Source organism: Anomaloglossus baeobatrachus, chromosome 7 (genome assembly GCF_048569485.1).
Source record: "Anomaloglossus baeobatrachus isolate aAnoBae1 chromosome 7, aAnoBae1.hap1, whole genome shotgun sequence".
In the NCBI taxonomy this organism is placed as follows: Eukaryota; Metazoa; Chordata; class Amphibia; order Anura; family Aromobatidae; genus Anomaloglossus; species Anomaloglossus baeobatrachus.
Genome location: NC_134359.1, coordinates 118,269,003 through 118,288,684, shown reverse-complemented (window position 1 = coordinate 118,288,684; position 19,682 = coordinate 118,269,003). Strand labels below are relative to the sequence as shown.

Sequence of the window (19,682 nt, the reverse complement as noted above, 5' to 3'; positions counted from 1 at the left end):
TGTAACTGGGAGTATTACTGTGTATAGCTCTCATACGCAATACTAACAGCGGGAACACATGTATTAGGCTATGTCCGCACGTTGCGTCGGTGTACCTGCAGTTTATTCTGCACGTTTTCCTTCCCTTGGTTTTTGACCAAATGGCTTTTGACAATTTTTTAGCGCTAAAAACGCATGCGTTTTTACCGCATTTTTAGTGCGTTTTTAGCGCTTTTTACCTGCGTTTTCACCTGCGTTTCTGCAGATGCGTTTTTGAGATCAAGACACTGAGAAATAAAGTTGAATTAGTCAAAAAGAATGAAAAAAGAGAAAAAAAGTATGAAATTAACTTTTAATAAAATTATATGGGAAATTATCATTTTTAATGTAATAATAGTGGTTATGCACATTTTAACAGAAAAATAGCTAAAGTTTATTATTTTTTTACATTTAAATTTTCGGTTATTGTGTGTGTGTAAAGGAACATTAGAACCCATTAATTTTTGTCCAGAAAAGCATGCATTTTTGGAGCCAAAAACGCAGTTGAAAAGCAGGTAAAAAGCATGAAAAACGTAGGACTTGTGATTTTGGTTGCTTTTTGCCATTTCTCATTGACTCCAATGTTAAGGAAACGCTGCAGAAATGGCAAAAACAACTGACATGCTGCATCTTTTTCAGCATGGTTTTTGACCACAAATATGCAAATTAAACGCTGCAGAAAAAAAAGAAAAGTGCAGACAGGATTTCTGCTTTTCCCATAGACTTTGCTGGAAATCAAAAACGCATGCGTTTTTGCCCAAAAACGCTGCTGCCAAAAACGCTGCAGAAACGCGGTAAAAAACGCAACGTGCGAACATAGCCTTAGGCACAGGACCACACTTCCTCCACACTGGACCCAGTGACTTAATGATAAAGACCTGGGAAAGGTCGAAACATTGATCTAATTTTGATATTTGTGGCTTATGTTTTTGCACCTTTAGTGTTTGACCACATGTCTACCACATGCCTGTACAGCTAATCGATTTGTATCATTTCTCTTTGCTTATTACAGATTCCAAACCCCATGCTACCAGCAACTCCAAAAAAATCTACTTGTGTGCACCCCAATTCTTCCTATCTATCACACTCAATAATGAACAAATCGAGAGGTTCTGAAAACTTTGATTACATTTTTTCATTTCCACATCATTAACACATCTATTCATCCTGTGATTTCTATAATTCCACAATTTCCCTTCTTGGTGTTACAATTTCAATATTGAAGACTATAGAAAATCAGATGCATTAACACAGCTGTACTACTGCTTTTCAGCAATAGATGGCAGTATAACACCAGCGCTTGTCCATTCTGTATCCGCACATGGCATAATGGGCAGATCCCTCATGTAAATGTTTAGTAATACAAATGACGGCTCTATGGTATTGTAATGTGGTAGATGCAATTGGCTTAAGGATAAAGAATGTAGAAGATAATACGGTAATAAAAAAGGGAATGACATCAGCAGAATAATAGGCACTACTACTTTGTGAGGTACCATATTGCTGGTTTATTCTCCCATAGAAGAAATGCGAGTAGTAACCCAACATATAAAAAACACAACGTGCCTCTGTATTAAATCGTGAAGCAAATATGACTACAGGATCAGTTTATGCTGTATAATTCTCTGTAACCATGGCAACAAATTGGTCTGCACAGAGCCTGTATACATGAAACAGTAGGGTCTGTGTGCAGTCCATGAGTGCCATAGACTGTAAATGGGTAAATGGAGATTACACAGACGCATTATAGTCATGGCATATGGCTGATTTTCCACATGGACCGTTGGCATGCATGGGGGAAAAAAAAATCCCAGCATGAACCCCTATATGTCTTGGTGATGATACAGACAAATTAGTCACCGTGGACTGTGCACTTCTTCCTCACTATGGTGTTACCGCTTTGGGGTATTCTATCTACGAGAGGGAATGCACCATGCTAAATTAGGGAGGGTATCATTTAGGGTTTGAGCGGTTGTAGAACGGGGGCGTCATTACATTTAGGAAGCCGACCCCCGTAGTGTAGGAAGGGAAAAGGATAGGGATAATCATCTCTCCTTCCTAATTTTAAACTCAATTGTTTGCTTATGTATGTGAATTTGATATCAATAAAATTATATATTTTTATGAAAAAGTAGTGAAGACTAAGGTTTGAGAAAATATCTACTTTAAGTACTTGGAATCGGTATACACTATATTTTATAGACCAGAATAATGTATACATGGAAAGGCATATCCAGCACAAATCAACAAAGTGGACGAGCACACTGAGCCACGTACAAAGCTAGTCAAATGTATGTACCGTATTTCAATATGACGGTCTGAACCCCACCTTAGTGCATCTACATTATGCATCTGGGCCAAACCTAGATTGCCATACTAATCTGTGGTGATTAGAGATGGGCGAATAGTCAAATATTCATGTTCGTCACAAATAACAAATTGTCACACAGAGTTTTGTATGAACTTCGACGACTGTCATGGCGGTGTTAGGCTCTGTTCACACTGTAGATTATGACACTCTGCTGATGGTTTCTCTGATGTTTCTGATTAACACAGGCAGGCATGGGCATCGACCTGCTGTGTGCTCAGTCATAGACAGGTTAGAAAGAGTTAACCTCTGTGATAGCCTGCTTGTTAGGCTCCTTTGATCCCATGTTGTGAGGAAGTCAATCACATCTGCTCCTCTCATACTTAAGCTGGATGAAATCTTCTACCCATGCCAGCTATAGGTTATACTGTGTTGGTCTGTGTGTTTTGGTGTCCCAGACTATCTGGAAAGTGTTGCTTTTTGCCTGGAGTGATTGCAGAGTGTAACAGTCATCTCGTTGTTTCATCCTTGCTCTTATTTTCCTCCTTATCTTTTATTGTCTGATACCTCTGTTTGTGCGTGCTGTGTGACAGAGTTTTGGTTTCCCCTGTCTGTCTATTTTTTGTGGGTTTAATCTTACTACTGTCCCAGCCCCCCCAGGGAGGAGGTATCAGATCAGGGCTGCTCAGGATCTGGGCCAGGAAAGAGACTCAGATATCCCCACCTTTATGGGTATCCCTGAGACTAGGGATAGTATAGGGACCCCTAGCCTGAGGGTTGTCTTGGGAGCCCTAGTTTCCTGCCATTCGCATAGTCATTGTGACACAAATCTAATGCAAATCAAAGGGGAACGTGAACATTTTTCTTGAAGATTTCCTAGAAAAATGCTCCAATTCCCCTTTCATTTGCATACATTCATTATTTGTCATGGATACTGGAATAGTATTCGGAGAGTATAATCTAAACCCAAATATTTCACTATTCACCCATCTCCAGTGGTGACCTTGTTTCCATTCAGTAAAACCGTTCAGGTGTAAAGTAGTTGTCTCAACTTCTTTTCTTCAGGAGTCTACCACTCCTTAACTTCTTGCTTTGTCAGGGCAATGAGCTTCTGAAGATGGACAGCTCAGACCAGTAGCATTGTCATATAGTCGTATGGTCGCCTTCTCAGGCTGATAGAAGAGACAGATTGGCCTCTGGAGAATGGGAGAAGCACAAGGGGATTGAGGCTGATCAGACCCTGCAATCTGGCCAGCTTCAGGGGGGCATGAGCTGGCTCGAAAATAAAAAGCCCGCTATCGGCATGCATTACTCAACTAGCTAACTAGCCACAGAGCCCGCAAGATGGCCAGTAACTTACGCCATAAGCTGTACATATAAAATTAATCATATACTTGAGAATGGAGAGGATTTTTAATAAGTAGTAAATTGCAAAGTTGCTTGTTTTTTTAGTTTTTTTTAGAAGCACTTTGCAATTTTAGCTATACAAGAACGTATGTCAACCACTTTAGGGCGCGAAACTACAGTGCAGGTGCAGACAAATGGCCATTTTGCACCCATGTGAAACCTGCCATGGTCTATTTACATGCAAGATGAAGATTATAGCAGTTTACTAGCAAATTAATCTACCATGTAATCCATTCAAAGGGTTGTCCACACTTGGATCTCAAGTCTGCAGTCACTGTATGTGATTGTCCTTACGGAACACACAGTGTGCGCTTTCTGGATTCTTCGGTGTCAGGAGTGGGCAGTCATGTTACCGCCAGAATACGATTTGCATACTTCAGGCCACATTCCAACTAGATGTGTCCAGTCTTCTCTATACATTTGTATTGAGCGAGACCACACATGCCCAGTCTGCATGTGTCTGCATGAGTGCAAATCACATATTTGTGGTAACATGCTTGCTGGCTCTTGTCACTGACACCAGAGAACCCTGATAGCGCGCACTTTGTTCGCTGTGAGGATTCAAGTAACTGCAGACTTGAACTCCAAGCCTAGACAGCCCCTTTAACCTGCTATGACTGTTTAGTTGCAGCCTGCTGTTCTTCCTGCTCCACTGCTGCGCAATGAACAAACCTTCAGAGTCTCTTTATTAGTTTGCATCTTCACTGTGATCTCTCATTGTAGACCTTTTGACTCACTGTGAATACAGCAGGGAGCAGTGAGTATGTTCTGCAAATATCAATAATGCTGCAGCCATATGTCAGATTTCTATAAAGAGAAATTTCTTGCACAACAAGGAGATAATATTCTTGAACTGCGTCATCGCACTTAATGATGTCCTATGGTGTTGCATTGCGACCTGCGACTTACTGTGACTGCAACGGAGTCGCAAATGTTTCCAAATGTGTTCAATTCTCAATCTCTGGTCAAAAGTCGTGTGCAATTTAGTTGCAATAGACTTCAATGCAAATCATATGCGACTGCAACTTGCATGTGACTAGCGCTAAAATAGTTGCACAAATGTTTTTGGTTGCGCAACGTTTCTAAGAATTGCTGTTGTGCACTACAGGTCACACACCCAAAGTTTACTGAATGGCGCTGCTTACTTTGAAGCATAAGTCACATGAAAATACAACTGGCTCCGACTTTTTGCGAGTTGCTTGTTGCAGGACTTTGCAGCATTACATAGTAGCGATCTTTGGCGACACAACCTGGTTTGGGGCCAAAGTCGTCATTTATCTCCACCTCCTGAAAGTGAGATTTGCCTACTTGGAAATTTTAGCTTATTATGCAGATATGACAGCTGCCGATAAAACAAGGATAAATGCTCACTGGCTGGGGAATATGATGACTGCAGGGCAGATTTGCTGCTCATGGGCTGCTGTTGTCCTTTAGTACAAGGCATATACAGTTACTTGACCTCTATGACAGAAGTATTTCAGAAACTTCAGTGCAGCTGACAGGGAAACAAGGAAGATTACATCTACATCTTGTGATCTGAAACATAAGCAGTTAGATAAGGCCGTTTTACAGTGAAGAAAGACAAATGCAGACACCCGGATGTCAGAGGTGACTGGTTATCTTTGATGAACATATGCTGGATGTTCCCTGAATTTACAGTAATTTCCTAATGTATTTCTATGATTGGAATTGCTCCTTTTGTAAATGGGAGTGATCTATTCACAAGCAGCACAATTGAATTTTCATCTGTTAACTTATCTTGTAACAGAATCAAGTCTGCCCTCTTTGGAAGGAAGCCTGTATTCTGTTTGTACACTGCATTTCAAATTATTATACAAATTGCATTTCATTTTTTGTTTTTCCAATAAACTTATGGATGCTCTTATGACTCAGGGGTCTTTGGATCACTGAAATCAATCTCAAGCATCTGTGATAATTAGTTTGCCAGGTGAGCCCAATTACAAGAAAACTACTTAAGGCTATGTTGTCATGTCCAGTAATCATCCGTTAGATTCCTCCTGCCCTCCTCTTTAGTATGCCTATGACGTCAGGAGTGTGAGCGGATATCCTGCACCTGTGCATTCTGCCTGCCGTCTCCCCTCTGCACTGTGAAGTCACAGTGACTCCCCGGTGCCTGCGCACATCAAAATTGAAGACTGTGGCCTTCTGTTGGCAGTCTTCAATTTTGCTGTGCGCAGGCGCCAGGAAGTCACTGTGACTTCATAGTGCACGGGGGAGGGGGGAGACAGGGCAGGCAGAATGCACAGGTGTGGGATTTCCGACTGCGCACCTGACATCAAAGGGAAGGGGAGGAGGAATCCTGAATAATGAAGACCAGAGGCCGGATTATCTTCCAGGTAGTACACGCCCCATAGCCCGGAATATAGAAGATATAAAACAGGATTTTTCCAAAATGACCCCTCATACAGGAGGTATACAGTTATTGCCAATTTTAGCTCTATGCTACCAGTATGCCCATATCAATAACTAAAAAACCTGTGACAGAGTCTCTTTCAAGGGAACTCTATTAATAGGATCACCCTCCTAAGCATGTAGATATAGTAATCTGAAAAAATGATACCTTAATATCTGCTATCTGGTGTCTTAATCCAGAGAAATCTTTTCTTGCATGTAAATGAGCTGTTCCAGGCTATGGGTCGGACACTGATCTGAATGAGGACCTGCCTCCAAGGCTTATTTTTAACAAAAGGGAGAGCTACCAGTGTGAGACATGCAACTAACACAGGACAGTAGAACTGAACTTTGTCTTCTCACAAGCACATTTGCTGCAGCTGTCACAGCTCTGCTGTATTGCAACAATATTGCTTTATTGGCTTACTGTGACATAGAAGTTGGAGCACTGAACGGAATCTGCGGATGTGTCACTTAGGCTGTGTGTACATGTTGCATATTTGATGTGTTTCTTTATGCGTTTTTCAGTGCAAATTTGTCAAAACCTGAAGGGTTTGCTGATGCTACCAAAATGAATGAGAATCCTGAAGTTTCAGGCCTATTATAGTTGTGTGTAATTCCAGCAGTAACTTTATCCTACAAAGTAAAATAGATGAGCATTCTAAAAATCAAATAAGATCTGGCAGAAATGATATATTCTGATATTGTCATCGATTTTCTATTTTAACCTCATAACGACGGCCGTACGACTTAAAGCGGCGGCAAAACAGGGTACTTATTCTGTTCCGCCGCTTTAAAGCGGCGGCCCGAAAAAACCCTGTAGCGCCCCCCAGCGACCGAAAATCTCGGGGGTTTCAGCTACCGGGGGTAGCTGAGACCCCCCAGATTATGAATCGGGGTGTTTTTTTTGGACCCCGACCATGTGATCGCCGGTATACACCGTATACCGACGAACACATGAAAAAAAAAGAAATGGCCGGTAAAACTGATTTCTTTTTCATCTGACATGATCAAACATGTCAGATGAGAAAGAAATCTAACCCCCTAGTGCCCCCAAAGCCCCCGGTACCGGAGAGTCCCCCCACCCCCACCCCTACCCCCACCGGACATCCAAAATGGCGCCGAAGCGCACAGAAAACTGCAGCCGCCGCCGGCTCTGCAGTCATTTCCCTCCGATCTGAAATGATCAAACATTTCAGATCGGAGGGAAATGTCCTCCCCCTGACCCCTCCTCCGGTCCACCGGAGCCCTCTGGTCACCGGAGCCCCCTCCGGTTCTCCAGAGCCACCACCCCCCCTCCCCCCTCCGGAGCGTGGAAGATGGCGGCGCACAGCGCGCGGCCGCCTTCATTCTGCTCTTTCTGCCGCATGTGACACGTCACATGCGGCAGAAAGGTGTCCCCAGGTCCCACCAGGTCACCCCCCGTCACCCCCCCCCCCCCAAGCCCCCGGTTATACGTTACCGGTCTGCCGCTCCGGGCCCGCGATCGCCGCCTCCTTCTTCAATGCTGGCGGCGCATGCGCAGACAGCGGCTGTCAGCTGGATCCCTGCAAGCAGGAATCCTGCTGACGTCGCTGATGCACAGGCTCCACTGTGGACCGGGGGAGGGTGAGTGCAGTGATCTGCAGCCACACTCCTCACATGGAGAGGCTGCTGTTCCAGAAAATGGGGGGTACGTTCTGTGAGCGTGCCCCTCATATTCTGGAATGAGCTTACTGCAGGTCACTCTGCCCTAGGTTGGACCGGGGCAGAGTGAGTGCAGTATTCTCAGATTACTGCCCCTACACTGCTCATGGAGAGCTTGCTCTTCCAGAAAATGGGGGATACGTTCCCTGAACGTGCCCCCCATATTCTAGAAGGTCCAGAGTCGCCGAGGGACCTCCAAAATGGATTACAGCGACCGAAATTTCTTTATTTTCAATAAATTGGTAAAAGAGGAATGTTTCGGGGAGTGTTTTTTCAAATAAATTTTTTTTTTGTCTTTTTTTTTTCTATTACTGACTGGGTTAGTGATGTCGGGTATCTGTTCAGATGCTGTGACATCACTAACCCCAGGGCTTGATGCCAGGTGACATTACAGCTGGTATCAACCCCATATATTACCCCGTCTGCCACCGCACCAGGGCGCGGGATGAGCTGGGGCGAAGCGCCAGGATTGGCGCATCTAATGGATGCGCCACTTCTGGGGCGGCTGCGGCCTGCTATTTTTAGGCTGGGAAGAGTCCAATAACCATGGCTCTTCCCACCCTGAGAATACCAGACCCCAGCTGTCCGCTTCACCTTGGCTGGTGATCTAATTTGGGGGGGACCCCACGTTTTTTTTTTTTTTAAAAAAACGCCTGGGGAGCCCTCCAAATTGATCACCAGACAAGGTGAAGCTGTCAGCTGTGGTTTGCAGGCTACAGCTGTCTGCTTTACCCTAGCTGGCTATCAAAAATAGGGGGGACCCCACGTCATTTATTTTAATTATTAATTTTTTGGGGGGCTAAATACAAGGCTAGGCACCCTTTAGTGCCACATGAAAGGCACTAAAGGGCGCCAGCTTAGAATATGCAGGGGAATGGGACGTTATATTTGTTTGACATCTATCCATTCATCCATTGTAGCATTTTACGCTGTGTGCCCACAATCAGGGTTTGCAGCGTTTTGGGCGCAGAGTGTTTTCCCTGTGTCCATGACGCTGCGTTGTGCAGTAGAAGCACAGTGGAAGGATTTTTAGAAATCCCATGCCCAATGTGCTTCTTTTCTCCGCAGCATAAACCGACCTGTGGCGCAGCTTCCCGAGCCTCAGCATGTCAATTTATGCTGCGGAGATGAGTGTTCTCTGCAGGTAGCATAGAGCTCCACAGCGGCCTGAACCCAAATCGTGGGCTTGGGCAGCTGCGTTCTCCCGTGGACAACACTCACATCTCTGCAGGAGCCTGACACTGTGTACTAGATGCCGTGTCGCTGGATCATGGCCACAGAGCCTAACAGTGAGACATTTGTTGCTACAGCAACATTTTTGTGAAGTACCTGTGGATTCAAAATGCTTACTATACTCCTGAATAAAATCCAGTTTCCAAAATGGGGTCACTTGTGGGGGTTTTCTGATGTATAGGTACCCAAGGGGCCCTGCTAATGTGACATGGTGCGCGCAATTTATTTCAACTTTTCCAGAATTCAAATGGTGCTCCCTCCATTCCAAGCCCTCCCATTTATCCAAACAGAGGTTTTTGGCCACATGTGGGGTATCCCTGTGCTCATAAGACATTGGATAACAACCTGTGGGGTCCACGGTTTGTTGTTGTCTCTTGAAAAAGTGAGAAATTTGATGCTAAAGCAACAGTTTTGTGAAAAAAATGAAAATTTTCAATATGGCAACCTAAGCTTATCAAATTCTGTGAAGTACTCGTGGATTCAAACTGCTCACTATACACCTTGATAAAAGCCTTGAGGTGTCTTGTTTCCAGAATGAAGTCACTTGTGGGGGACCGCCACTGTTTAGGCACCTCAGGGGCTCTCCAAATGCAACCTGGCGTCCGCTATTGATTCCAGCCAATTTTGCAGTCAAATGGCACTCCTTCCCTTCCGAGCCCTGCCATGCGCCCAAACAGTTGATTTCCACCACATATAAGGTATCGCCAAACTCAGGAGAAATTGCACAATAAATGTTATGCTGAATTTTTTCCTTTTACTCTTGTAAAAAAAAAAGCTACCTGGTTGAAATAACAATTTTGTGGTAAAATTTTATTTTTTTTTTTTCATGGCTCAACGTTATAAAATTCTGTGAAGCACCTGGGGGTTCAGGGTACTCACCAAACATCTAGATAAATTCCTTGAGGGGCCTAGTTTCCAAAATGGGGTTACTTGTGTGGGGTTTCTGCTGTTTAGGTACCTTAGGGGACCTCCAAATGCGACATGGTGCCCGCAATCTTTTTCAGCCAAATTTCCTTTCTAAAATTCAAATATTGCTCCTTTCGTTCCAAGCCCTCCCATTTGTCCAAACAAAGGTTTCAGACCACATGTGAGGTATCACCGCGCTCATAAAAAAGTGGTTAACAAACCTTGAGGTCAAATTTTTGGAATTACCTCTTGAAAAAGTGAGAAAATTGATGCTAAAGCAACATTTTTGAGAAAATTATTAAAATTTTCAATATGACAACGTAACATTAACAAAATCTGTGAAGTACCTGTGGATCTAAAATGCTCACTATACCCCTAGATAGAAGCCTTGAGGGGTCTAGTTTCCAAAATGGTGTCACTTGTGAGGGATTTCTTCTGTTTAGGTACCTTAGCGGACCTGTAAATGCAACATGGTGCCCGCAATCTATTTCAGCCAAATTTGCTTTCCAAAATTCAAATATTGCTCCTTCTGTTCCGAGCCCTCCCATTTGTCCAAACAGAGGTTTCTGACCACATGTGGGGTATCGGCGCGCTCATAAGAAAGTGGGGAACAAGTTTTGAGGTCCATTTTGTTGTGTTATTTCTTCTAAAAGTGAATAAATTTGGGTTAGAGCAACATTTTTAGGTAAAATTTAATTTTTGCTTTTTTTCATTCCACATTGCTCTTGTTCATGTGAAGCACCTGAAGGGTTAATAAACTTCTTGAATGTGGTTTTGAGTACTTTGGGGGGTGCAGTTTTTAGAATGGTGTCACTTTTGGGTATTTTCTGTCATCTAGGCCTATTGAAGTCACTTCAAATGTGATGTGGTCCCTAAAAAACTGGTTTTGTAAATTTTGATGTAAAAATGAGAAATTGCTGATAAACTTTGAACCCCTCTAACTTCCTAACAAAAAAAAATTTTGTTTCCAAAATTGTGCTGATGTAAAGTAGACATGTGGGAAATGTTATTTATTAACTATTTTGTGTCACAGAAATCTCTGGTTTAACGGTATAAAAATTCAAAAGTTGAAAATTGCTAAATTTTCAAAATTTTTGCCAATATTCAATTTTTTTCATAAATAAACACAAAAAATATTGTCCTAAATTTGGTACTAACATGAAGTCCAATATGTGACGAAAAAACAATCTCAGAATCACCGGGATCCGTTGAAGCGTTCCAGAGTTATAACCTCATGAAGTGACACTGGTCAGAATTGCAAAATTTGGTCTGGTCATTAAGGTGAAAATTAGCTCCGTCACTAAAGGGTTAACTATACAGTTGGTCAGACAATTCATGTTAGTTGTTTTTTTCATATATCTATACAGACTTTTCTCGATTTAAGCAGCTGATTATACCCATCCATCAGCACTGTGCCATTACATTTGCACCTTTTTATCATCACAGTAGTGTGAGAAGCATTGCAGTAATTGATACCCGAAATAACACCAGCCAAGATATATGAAGCAGGCATCGATTTCCAATATCTCCGCTGAATATCTCACCTGGGAAGAGGTCAGTGCATCTCATGAAGATCTCCCAATAGATCAGACCCAGAGCATACATGTCCACTTGCTTCAACGCAGACTCACAGTCTCTCAGGTTCACTGCCCCTTCTAAGACCTCGGGCGCCATGTAACGGATAGTGCCAACCTGCAGATAAACAATAAATACATTGTTGTGATAGTGTGAAAATTGCCAGCCGCACTATGTCACTTAGTGTCTAGTGGAAAACTAGAAATAGATACTGACTTCACCCATGCTCACAACGTTTGTTCTTTTACACTATTGGATAAGAAAGATGCACCAGCCCTATTGTCCGTATTGAAAATTGAATTCTGCTAAAGGGAATCTTGAGATTCATGCTCAGTGAACTATGAACAACATAAAACAACGAGAAGCTTCCTGGTTATAGACCTCTGCATATTACTCTTTACATAAAATCCCAGGGACCTATTGCAAAGTCCTATTTCAGTTCCCTCCACATCTTCCCCCAAAAATTAATACTTGGAATAGGCAGGGTCTTGGCACATAGGCGCAATCACAGAAGGTCATACCTCCCAACTTTTAAAGACAGGGAGACAGACATGTACTGTGGCATGAACATAGTAATTATGCCCCTACTGAAGCCCCTTAAGTGTTCTCACCCACTATGAGACCCCTTCATGGTCCACACAGTATGAATCCTCACAGTGAATTCCCCCACACAATATGCCCCCACAATCCCTCCATGTTAACATTAAGATGACCCCACCGTGCTCCAGAAAAGTTAGATGCCCCAAACACAGTATCATTTTACCACAGTGCCCTCTAACACAGTTTGATGCATTGATGCCCCTAGAATGCCCCTCACAGTATAATGGCCCCACAGTGCCCCATACACATTTTGAGGACCCCAAATGTGCGGTAACAGAATATGATGCCCTCATAGTAATCCATAACAGAATTTGATACCACAACAGTGAACCCCCACATAGTGTAATCCCCCACAGTAGGATGTTAACCCAGCCCCTCCATACACATTGTATAATGCCCCCCACAAAGAATGATGGCCCCCACAGCCACCCTCACACGGTATGATGGTCCCCATAGCCCCCGCACACAGTATAATGGCCATGCAGCTCCCCACACAATATGATATCCCCACAGCTCCACACACACAGTATATTGCCCATGCAAAAAGTATTGTGGGCCTCACAGCCCCTACGCACAGTGTGATGGCTCTCACAGCCCCCTACATAGTGTGATACCCTCACAGCTCCCCAAACACAATATAATGTAAATACCCATACTATGATGGCCCACAGCCCCATCATACAGCATGATTACTCGCAAAGCCCCAATATATAGTATTATGGTGCCCGACAAGCACTATGAAACTTATACAGCTCCCACCTCCCATACACAGTTGGATCCCCCACAAATACCAACTGACCCCCAAAAAATTCTTACCTTACCATGTTCCCTGATGTGCTGCTCTGGTCTGTGTAATGTGCAAACTAAGGCGCCCGCGCAGCATGTGCTGTCTAGTTATGTCATAGGCAGAATTGAGGAGCATGGATCCTATTGCTTCCTATTCCACCATTGTATTAAACTGTATTTGGATGCTGATACCTTTAAAATTGAAACGTCAGGTGGTGGTGCCGTTTGGCTCTGGGTTCCCAAATCTTGTTTTCCCAAAGTGACCACATGATTTGCAGTTATTCACAGTACGTCACTGATTCTAAGGATATGTTTAAAGGTTTTTTTCATGGATTTTTCTGTCTGAGTACATTTCTTCTTCAGCTGACTCAGTAGTCAAATTTAGAGTGCTTTCACTAGTACAAAGGTCTCAAAGAATTGGCATGTTTCTTTTTCCACTTGAAAAAAAATATGAAAAATAGCACAATTTGAACTTTAGGCAGTCTTTCCCATTGAAATCAATAGGAAGCTTATTAAAAAAGTGTTTTTCTTGTGGATTGTAGGGCAGAATCTGCTCCAAAATTCACTTCAGAAGCTCGGAGAATAAAGCTGGTCTCACACATCCATGAAACACGGGCCATGCTAAGATCAGGCCCGGTCTTCTAACCTGAGCTAACTGCCTCAGAATAGGCAGCATACCTGAGATCAGGGCACCCAGCGGTGGAGCGGGGTATTAATTTGCAATATGAGTCTGGGCTGTGTTTTGTGTGACCTTGTGTGTTCTGAAAGATGGGGCAGAGCAACTTCTCCAAGGACAACATGTCCTGATATGATATTCTAATCTCGGTATGACGAAGAATGTCCAAACTGAGCACTATGTGATCATTTGCATTTTATCTACAGCACTTTAACCCATAAAACCAAGATATATTTGTTTTATAAAACCATTTTTAGAGTTAAGCCTGCTTTACACGTTGCAATTTCGCAAACGATATCGTATGCGATTTGCAACGCCCCCATCGTATGTGTGGCACGTTCAATTTGTTGAACGTGCCGCACAAACGATTAACCCCCGTCACACGTACTTACCTTCCATACGACCTCGATGTGGGCGGCGAACGTCCACTTCCTGGAGTGGGAAGGACGTTCGGGGTCACAGCGACGTCACGCGGCAGCCGGCCAATAGAAGCGGAGGGGCGGAGCTGAGCTGGACGTAAACATCCCACCCACCTCCTTCCTTCCGCATTGTGGGCCGGGAGCCGCAGGACGTAGGTAAGATCTGTTCATCGTTCCCGGGGTGTCACACACTGCGATGTGTGCTGCCTTGGGAACATTGAACAACCTGACGTGCAATTCTAGAGAAAGGTACGATGTGTATGCGATGAACGTTTTAACGTTCAATCGCAATCGCACGTACCTGTCACACACTGCAATGTACTTAAAATGCCGGATGTGCGTCACTTACGACGTGACCCCGCCGACACATTGTAAGATATATTGCAGCGTGTAAAGCGGGCTTAAGATTTATTCTGAGCTTGAAAGGAAATAAATTTATATGGACCGAGAAATAAACAGATGAATGAGCTCCAGTAAAACCATCTTTCTTAAAGAAGCAGTTATAGGAAATGTCCTTCTAACTGCTTTTAAGAAAAATCTCATCAAGGTAAAAAAATGTAAACTCCTCAATCACAGTTTTTACCTGAGTAGAGTAAATAAAGAGTTAAACATTTGGCTTATATTTTATATCTTTTAGACTTTTTAATTGCCTGCAGATCTAGGGGGTCCAGGTAAAGAGAACCCCACCGAACGCTCAAAAGACCTCTGAGAAGAGCACAGATTGGGAAGCTGAAGAGCAACGTTACTGCTTCAAGGTGTGCAAAGAACATAGTATGGATGCAATAGGAAGCCTATGGTTGTGAGTTTCTATTGAGTCTCCTAGACTTCTTGGGATGCAACCTACATCTTAAAAAAAATGTTAAAAAGAGAGAATATATAAGCTACAATGTGAAAACAACTTTCTGTGCATATGTTAATTCTTTTTGAGATTCTTTTACCGCTTCAGGCTTCATAAACAGCAAAGCTTTTAAATGTGACCTGACCATTCTTCTGGGCGCTCCCACGTGTAAGACACTCACTACTGAATACATAATGTAAGAACAAAATCCACTGCAAAACAAGAAAAAAAGATACTAAAAGGGAAATTGTCAGCAAATTTTTGCTATGTAAGCTGATGCCAGCATGCTGCAAGGGTTAACACAGAGAATTCAGGCATGCCTGTTTTGTCATAGCCCCATATTTTGTTTATTTGCTATGTTTGTTTAAGCAAAAGGACTTATCATTACAGGACCAATAACTCACCTGCCCAGCAGTCTGACATGCCCCCTGCTGTCATTGACACCTCACTTTTAATGTACAATCTCTATAGAGAGGCTAGTGTGGGCAGGGGCAGCTCTCTGGACTCTGCTACATGACTAAAATGGCTAAAATTCAGATTGTGTCAGAATGGCTGCAGCCAATAATCTAAGTGATACATTGGTGGATTCAAAATCTCTTTATCTACATCATGCTGCTCAGATATAGGTAGCAAAAACCTGCTGACAGATTCCCTGTTTTTAATCGGTATGATTTCCATCCATAAAATTTCGATGAGTGTAATCAGTTTGGTATTCCTAATGTCATGCAAGTGTTATAGGAGTCTCTGATCTTCTTTTATCACCTACCATCCGTATTCAAAGCATTTTTTTTTCTCAGCGGTGTTACTACAATCATTTACAGTGTTCTGTGCTACAGAAGGGAATGTATCCGTAAAAGTTGGACAGCACACGGACAGTCCTTGTGACATCTGATTTTTTTCTTGTACCCATTGACTTGCACTGGCAAGTTTTGTCCGTTTTACGCGGCCACACTCAGCATGCTGCAATTTTTTCCCAAGCTTGAAAACAGGAGAGGAAAAACTTCCAGATGTGAGCGAACTATAACGAAAACTACCACCACCGTTTTCCTGAAGTGTCTTCCTTTGGCAAAAGTCAGTGGCTACGCCAATGTGTAAAACATGTCATGTATACGTGTCCTCAGAGGGCTTCTGAGGTTTATAAAATCCCAGTCCTAATGAAAATGGACCTATATTCTTTTCTCTTATGTAGAGGGGTTATCCATGATTTAAAAAAAAAAAAACAAAAAAAACTGGTAATGAGATAATAAAATGAACGCAGTATAAAAAACACGGTCTTAGGAGCGCTAAGGAGGCCACGGTGATATGTTGGTTTTGTAGATTTATTAGTTTTTTGTAGCCACAACGCGTTTCGATATACACAATATCTTCATCAGGTGGATATTGATATACACCTGATGAAGATATTGTGTATCTCGAAACACGTTGTGGTTGTAAGAAACTAATAAATCTACAAAACCAACATATCACCATGGCCTCCTTAGTGCTCCTAAGACCGTGTTTTTTTATACTGTGTAATGATTCCCCGCTGTGGGATTCACGGCAAGAGCAGCTTGTTACGGAGGTAAATCACAACCAGCATCAGTGATGTTCATCATCCCCAGTGATCTGTCACATGACCGGCTTCCAAGGATCCCGTTCCTCTGGATGGACACCACGGGTTAACGTCCTGGGAGCGCATTAACTTCATACTCTCGTCCTACACCGTGGTTGTGTAAGGGCTGCACAACCACATCAGGTGAGCAGTTACTAACACCTTCATTACCGGCATCTCGTAGATCCTTCACAGCGCTCCTTTGTTTCAACTCTTTACTTAATAAAATGAACGTTACTCACCTGTTAAATTTCCCCTGGCTCTGAGGCAATGATCCTTACAAGTATCGGATGGACATTTCTATCTGATCGACCATTATTCACATGCTGCCTTTTTAATACTTAAAGGGAACTTGTCAGGTCCAATATGCACCCAGTACCACAAGCAGTTCTGGGTGCATATCGCTAATCCCTGCCTAACTGTCCCTGTGTCTAGTAGCATAGATAAAGAGATCTTTAGAAAAAGTATTTCTTATAAGAAATACTTCAGTTTGAAGCCAGGACGCGTACGCCCGGCTTCATAGTGCGCATGACCGAAACTCCGGGGTCATGCGCACTGAGCCAAAATCCAGCGTCGGATGCGATGGCGGCGGAGAGGGGAGTGAGATCATCCTGTGACGCTTTGTATTCATTAGCATGTTAGTACACCCACAGAGGCCCACAGGGGCGTACTAACATGCTAATGGGGTTGACTAGCCAGGGGAACTAACGCCCAGGGGACTAGTCCCCGCGCTCATTAGCATACGGTAAAATATCTTTAGAAATACTTTTTCTATAGGTCTCTTTATTTATGCTAGTGTATACAGGGACAGTTAGGCAGGATTAGCAATATGCACCCAAAACTGTTTGTGGTTCTGGATGCATATTACACCTGACAGGCTCCCTTTAAGTTCTGTCACTGTTGACAATGATTTTTACGTAGGAATGATGAATTTTGATTACAGATAGGGTAGTGTCCTCTATAGTGATCAGCAGACTGACAGCGTGCAACAATGTGACTGCGGCCTGACACTTCCAGCAACTGTCACATAGGCCATAGCGAAAGAAGTGTAAATTGATTACTCTTTAATAATGGCCACTCAGTTTTAGCCTATCAATACGGGCTCTTTTCCACATGCGATTTTCATGAGCGAGTGTGATCTGATAAAACATGGGATTGCTCTTGCACTAGTAGTATTAGTCAATGAGGTAGTTTCCTCTTTCTTGTTATTTCTCCACACGAATTGTACTCTCGGTGCAATCGCAGCATTCTGCGTTTTGCAGTGAGTCTCGGCTCACGCACCCCCATACAAGTCTTTGGGAGCGTGTGAAATATCGCACTGCACTCGTATGGTATGCTACTGCAGTGCGGTGCACGGAGAGACAGACAGCGGAGGAGATGGGGAGAAAGTGCTCCCTCCCTCTTCTCTGCTCTTGTGATGCGATCGCTGTGACCCCTTAAACGACAATTCTTGTTTCCATTTTTGTGTGATTATAATCATTTGAAAAATAACAAATTGGATCAACAATCAAACGGATGATTATCTAAAAGAAAACTGTTAAAAGCAAACCCTCTCAGTGCCGCAATGATTCGTCCTACCTCACTAATGGCTGCGTTATCTTCATCTCCCGGCCTCACCAGCCTGTTTCCTGTCAGGCGCATGGACAAGCCAAAGTCGCTGATAACACAGGACCCATCACTCTTCACAAGAACATTACGGCTGTTCAGATCGCGGTGGGAAATGGCGGGTTTATAGTGATCTGTTTGTAATGAGATTGCAGACACGTTACATAACTCGGATGATTATTTGTCTCCATATGTCATAATCATTGAAAGAATCCAATATTTACAGTATTTAATGTCTTATAAAGCCATAAAAGATATAGGAAAAGCCATCGGGACAGTGTCCTAGTTACACGCTAATATTCATCATCTGTTAAAGCTAAATATACAGTTTCTGTCAACTGATCTACAGCCATTGGCAAAAGTGTTGGCACCCTTGAAATTGTTCCAGAAAATAAAGTATTTCTCCAAGAAAATTATTGCAATTACACATATTTTGTTTTATACATGTTTATTTCCATAGTGTGTATTGGAACAACACAAAATAAGAGAAAAAAAAGCAATTTGAACATAATTTCACACAAAACTTCAAAAATGTGGCAAACAAAATTGTTGGCACCCTCAACTTAATATTTGGTTACACACCCTTTGAAATAAATAACTGCAATCAATTGCTTCCTAAAATCATCATCAAGCTTCTAATACCTCTCACGTGGAACTTTGGACTCTTCTTTTACAGACAGCTCCAGGTCTCTCATATGTTAGGGCGCCTTCTACCAGCAGCAATTTTAAGATGTCTGCACAGGTGTTCAATGGTATTTAGATCTGCAGTCATTGCTGCCACTTCAGAACTCCCCAGCACTTTGTTTCCATCCATTTCTGGGGGCTTCTTGAAGTATGTTTGGAGTCTATGTCTTACTGGAAAACCCATGACCAAATACACAAACCCAGCTTTCTAACACTGGGCACTACATTGCAACTCCAAATCCTTTGGTAATCTTCAGATTTCATAATGCCTTACACACAATCAAGGCACCCAGTGCCAGAGGCAGTAAACAACCCCAAAACATCTTTTAACCTCAACCATATTTGACTGTAGGTATTGTGTTCTTTTTTCTGTAGGTCTCATTCCGTTTTCAGGAAACTGTAGAAGGAAGTGCTTTACCAAGAACCTCTATCTTGGTCTCATCTGTCCACAATACATTTTCCCAGAAGGATTTTGGCTTACTCGCATACATTTGGGCAAACTGCAGTCTAGACTTTTTATGTTCCTGTGTCAGCAGTGGGGTCCTCCTGGGTCTCCTGCCATGGTTTTTCATTTCATTCAAATGTCGACTGATGCACCCTGAGCCTGCAGAATAGCTTGAATTTCTTAGGAAGTTGATTAAGGTTGCCTATCCACCATCCTGACTATCCGGCATTGCAACCTTTTACCAAGTTTTTTCTGCCATTCAGGTCCATTGAGATTATCTATAGTACAATGGGTTGTAAACTTATTCATTATGTTGTGCACCATAGACATGGACATGAACATAAAGATCTCTGGAGATGGACTTCTAATCTTGAGATATTTGAACAATTTTCTTTCTCACGTCCTCAGACATTTCTCTTTTCTTTCTGTTCTCCATCCTTAGTGTGGTACACACAGACACATAATGCAAAGATTGGGTCAGCTTCTCCCCTTT

At 42.8% G+C, this 19,682-nt stretch overlaps 1 protein-coding gene across 1 annotated transcript in view; it reads right to left on the bottom strand.

The window, feature by feature from the left end:
* Positions 1-19,682, bottom strand: part of BMPR2 (bone morphogenetic protein receptor type 2) — a 284,724-nt gene that overhangs the window by 31,770 nt on the left and 233,272 nt on the right. Inside the window, exons 8-9 of the mRNA XM_075317608.1 lie at positions 18,034-18,194; positions 11,515-11,662 (exon numbers count right to left, since the gene is read on the bottom strand). Of these exons, the coding sequence (XP_075173723.1) occupies positions 11,515-11,662; positions 18,034-18,194 (309 nt within the window). The remainder of the gene's footprint in view (positions 1-11,514; positions 11,663-18,033; positions 18,195-19,682) is intronic.